The 4,725-nt window shown below is 47.7% G+C and overlaps 1 protein-coding gene across 1 annotated transcript; it reads left to right on the top strand.

Moving 5' to 3' along the window:
- The first annotated feature begins 239 nt into the window (after nt 1-239).
- LOC123111349 (BTB/POZ domain-containing protein At3g08570) lies at nt 240-4,093 on the top strand. The gene is made up of 4 exons (XM_044532127.1): nt 240-590; nt 1,421-1,487; nt 1,831-2,976; nt 3,330-4,093. The coding sequence occupies exons 1-4, from the start codon at nt 499-501 to the stop codon at nt 3,915-3,917; spliced, it is 1,893 nt and encodes a 630-aa protein (XP_044388062.1). The 5' UTR covers nt 240-498; the 3' UTR covers nt 3,918-4,093.
- The last annotated feature ends 632 nt before the right edge of the window (nt 4,094-4,725 follow it).

Genomic DNA, 4,725 nt, shown 5'->3' on the forward strand with positions numbered 1-4,725 from the left:
TCCTTCTTCGAATGTACTTCTCCGTTTCAAAAATAAGTATCGCTGATTTAGTTCAACGTCATACCAGATTAACGACACTTATTTTAGGACGGAGGGAGTAATAAATACTCTGAATTTCAGACTAACCTATTTTTTCTTCTTTTTTGTAGCCACCCTTTTTGTGTTTCTTTGTACGCAAGAGAAAAAGAGAAGAAGGGCGTGTGAGTAAATAGCACGAAAGGGCAACGCGGAAAACGAAAAGGGAGCAATCAAACCAAGAAACCGGAATGTTTGTCATTGAATATCTCTTCCTCACGCCGACGACCAGCCGTTATTCCTTCCTCTCGTCCTTTCCTCCTTCCTCCTCCCGCTCCTCGCTCTCCGTGTGGGAGCTGTGGCGTCTCCTCCATTGCTCATCATTCCGAGCTTTGAGTTCTTTTTTTCTTCTTCTCCCCGAGAAGCAGAGTAGGTAGGTAGGTGGCAGTAGCATCCGTTTGGCAAGGAGGAGGAGGTCGGGCAATGGGGTTGGCCAGCGACAGCGCCGGGTTCCCCTTCTCCGCCAAGCTCTCCGCCGCCAACTCGCCGCGCTTCTGCAACCCCATGAGCAGGAGGTGAGTCCTCGCCTCCCATCTCTTCATCGTCGGTTTCTTTTCACCCCTTCTCCCAGGTGGGCTTTGCCGCGGTTCATTTTCTAGCAGCAAATGCGCGTGTGATTGTCTGGGAATCTTTTTTGGGGCCTCAGAAACTCAGGATCCTTGCCAGTTTAGATCATTTGGAGCTAATTTCATGGGTTTCAGGCCAAGGGAAAAGAATGGCATCTGAACTTCTGAAGCTCCAGTGTCCAACTCAAGAAAACAGTGGAAATGTTACCCTGAAAATGTTCTTCCCGTAGCTCCCTCAAAGGGTTACTGTCAGATGGTCCTGGGTACAACAAAATGGCTGCACATTTATTATTTTAGATCGTCCCATGATTTGCATAGATTCAGTTCTCCTTTAAAAGCTACTACTAGGACACTTCCTTTGTTATACTCCTCAGCTTCTGAATAAATTCATCTGAAAAGATCCGTGTGTGGCAAACTTGATGCACTAGCAGCATTAGTTCAACATGATCTGTTTATGTTAGTCTTAGTTTTTCTTTTCTGTTAGTCTGAAAAGTTTTTCATCACTTGGTCATTCTGAACCCATAATCTGAATATGTGTTGGCGAACTGAAGGAATATGCACTACAGTAGTATTTGCTAGATGCAAAAGTGACTTGTGCCACATTGTTCGGTTCCGAGGTAAAAAAAAAGGGGTTGTAGTTCCAAGCATTATATGCCCCAATAACAGTAGAGCGAACTAGTGTCAAAAGAATTATGCTTGGCTTGATCTTCACTTCACATGTTGCACATTAAAATGAAATTCTTGGGTGTTTTAATTCCCTACCGTTGCTTGTTGTGCAGGATATTTTCAGATGTTGCTGGCGATATAACGGTATCGGTGGATGGCCAATCTTTCCTACTGCACAAGGTGCCCCTCATCTTTACCTCTTCTGAAGTTTTTGTGGCCATCATTCTTCTTCACCTCTTCTGAAGTTTTTGTGGCCATCATTCTTCTTCACCTCTGTATTGGAGTGTGTATTTCCCTCTTGGCCTTTTGAGTAGAAAAAAAAACTCTGTTGTGTTTTTCATTTGAAGCTTAGCTTCAGTTATCATGGCTAAAAGGTGTAAAGAAATAAGAAGATAATGTGGGAGAAACAACTAATGGGTTCGCGTTGCGCATGTGGGGAGAGGGTGGTAACAAGCAAACAAATTGTGATTGGTACTTTTCTTTTCTGATGCCTATTGTTTGATCATATCTACTTACTTTGCAGTTCCCTTTAGTCTCTCGGTGCGGAAGAATAAGACGAATGGTAGCCGACGCCAAGGATCCAGATCTCTCAAAGCTTGAGCTTGTAAATGTACCAGGGGGAGCTACAGCATTCGAACTCGCTGCCAAGTTCTGTTATGGGAGTAACTTTGAAATAACCACTGCCAATGTAGCTCATCTACGGTGCATTGCAGAATATTTGGAAATGACAGATGACTATCAAGATGAGAACCTCATTGTTCGAACAGAGATGTACCTGAATGACCTTGTGGTCAAGAACCTTGAGAAATCACTACAAGTTTTATGCGCGTGTGAAGGCTTGGATCCTATGGTGGAGGAAATCGGATTTGTCGATAGGTGTGTCGATGCAATTGCGATGAACGCAAGCAAGGAGCAGCTGGTTTCAGGTTTGGCTCACTTGGAATGCGACGCAGGATCCGGGAAGTTGCGGATGCATTGCCAGGATTGGTGGGTTGAAGATCTTTCTGCTCTAAGAATCGACTATTATCAGCGAGTGATTGCCGCGATGAGGAGAAGTGGAGTGAGACCGGAGAGCATAGGCACTTCTATCGTGCACTACGCTCAAACAGCTCTCAAGGGCATCGAAAGGCGGCACGTGTGGGATTCTGGCCCACTTGTCGGTGACAACCAAAGAGTGGTTGTGGAAACCCTCATCAACCTGATGGCAACCGAGAAGATCACAGCTGTTACCCTGTCATTCTTGTTCGGCATGCTGAGAATGGCGATAGAGGTTGATGCAGGACTAGATTACAGGATTGAAGTCGAGAAAAGGATCGGTCTCCATCTTGAGATGGCATCACTTGATGATCTTCTCATCCCCTCCATGCAAGCCAGCGAATCCATGTTTGACGTCGACACGGTCCATCGCATTTTGGTCAACTTCTTGCAAAGGATTGAGGAAGATGATTCGGGAGACTTGTCACCTTGCGGATACGAGTCCGACGGACTCAAGTCTCCGAGCCACGGCTCGGTGCTCAAGGTCGGAAGGCTAATGGATGGTTATCTTGCAGAAATAGCACCAGATCCTTATCTGAAACTGCAGAAGTTCATGACCCTCATCGAATTGTTGCCAGATTACGCTCGCATTGTTGATGATGGACTCTACCGAGCCATCGACATATACCTAAAGGTACAAAACTACACTATATCACAATGCTACATTTTGGTAGTTGTGTGTAGCAAACTTCTGAATTTGTAGGAGCAACTATATATACCCCGCCCAAAAAAAAAGAAAAACAAAGAGGAGCAACTATATATATTTAGACCAAAAACATTCTCCTTGTAATTATATTTCTTTACGGAGGGAGTACTAGTATATGTATTTGCCATCAGAAACAGCATGATATCTTTAGATGAAAACGTGATGATGCATACAATCATCAAATATAATTTCTAAATCTTGATTCGAATAAAGTTCTGAACCTAACGTACGGCATATAGTTGATACCTTGTGTGTCTTATTCAATTGTGATGATCGATCAGGCACACCCATCTCTGATGGAATCCGAGTGCAAGAAGCTGTGCAAGCTGATCGACTGCCAGAAGCTGTCTCAGGACGCGTCGAGCCACGCTGCGCAGAACGACCGGCTCCCGATGCAGATGGTGGTGCGCGTGCTCTACTTCGAGCAGCTCCGCCTCAAGTCGTCCTTCTCGGGCGGCCACTCCGGCGGCGGCGGCGAGTACTGCTCCTTCTCCCAGCGGATCACCATGCCGATCAGCGGGAGCGGCGTGCCGAGCTCGTGCGTGTCGCCCCGCGCCGCCGGCGCCGCCGACAGCTACGCGTCGCTGCGGCGGGAGAACCGGGAGCTGAAGCTGGAGGTGTCGCGGATGCGGGTGCGGCTGACGGAGCTGGAGCGGGAGCAGGGGATGATGAAGCAGGGGATGCGGGACGGCCGCCCCGGGGAGCACGGCCGCGCCTTCTTCGCGTCGATATCGAGGGGGATCGGGCGGATGGCCATGTTCGGCCCGGCCGGGGAGAGGCGGAAGAAGAGCTCGAGGGCGACGGCGAGCTCGCAGTGCTCCGAAGGGAAGAGCCGGAGGAGGAAGAAACCATCGGTCACGTATGCGTAGCTAAGCTAGAAACTCTCTCTCAAGCCACGCGGGGGGAAACACTGTAGAATGTATGTACTGTGCTAGGTAGCTCGCGTATACATGATGCCGGTGGATTGCAACAATTTTCCTTTGCAGTTTTATCTCGTATCCGATGTGACACCGAGAGATACGGCTAATCCGATAACCTCTGCTACTGTCGTCGGCCTCTAAATTGCTTTTGGAACTGACTTCTACTCGGTTAGTGGACTAAATAACATAAAACTACCGCATTCTAGGGCTTCAGAGAACCACCGCATTGGACTACCCCTAAAAAAACCAACCGACCATGGCTGGATTCTAGGGTTTATCTGGTTGTTGTAACCAATACGGTTGAGATATCGTTAGATCATGTATCATGTATAAAAATCTTAGGGATCAATCCAATCTCAACTGAAACCGTAAGTTTCCTGGTTGTTCGGCCTTGTATCTATGTGTCCTTGTCTTGGAGCATATGCTTCTCGCCATCTTTTATGGTATAGAGAGCTAGTTTCTCTCCACTTAGCCACAACTCCTCTACCGCGGCACCCACGCTCATCCCCATCGCTGACAAGCTCCACCGCACCAATTTCCTCGTATGGTGGGCTCATGCTTTGGACACGATCAGAGACACCCAGTTCTCTGCCTACCTCGACAGCGAGTGATGGGGCCGTCTTGGATGCTTACTGACAAGGACGGTAAGCCCACCGACAATCCAAATCCAACGCATGAGATCTGACAGGCCCAAGACTCTCAGGTTCTGACCTTTATCTTCAATTCCATGTCACCAGCTATGATGATCCAGGTCACC

This window comes from Triticum aestivum, chromosome 5B (assembly GCF_018294505.1).
Source record: "Triticum aestivum cultivar Chinese Spring chromosome 5B, IWGSC CS RefSeq v2.1, whole genome shotgun sequence".
Lineage (NCBI taxonomy): Eukaryota > Viridiplantae > Streptophyta > Magnoliopsida > Poales > Poaceae > Triticum > Triticum aestivum.

Coding starts and splice junctions, on each gene's coding strand:
- LOC123111349 (XM_044532127.1), top strand. CDS start 499: ATGGGGTTGGCCAGCGACAGCGCCGGGTTCCCCTTCTCCGCCAAGCTC. Junction 1,488..1,830: donor AATCTTTCCTACTGCACAAG/GTGCCCCTCATC, acceptor CTTACTTTGCAG/TTCCCTTTAGTCTCTCGGTG. Junction 2,977..3,329: donor CCATCGACATATACCTAAAG/GTACAAAACTAC, acceptor ATGATCGATCAG/GCACACCCATCTCTGATGGA.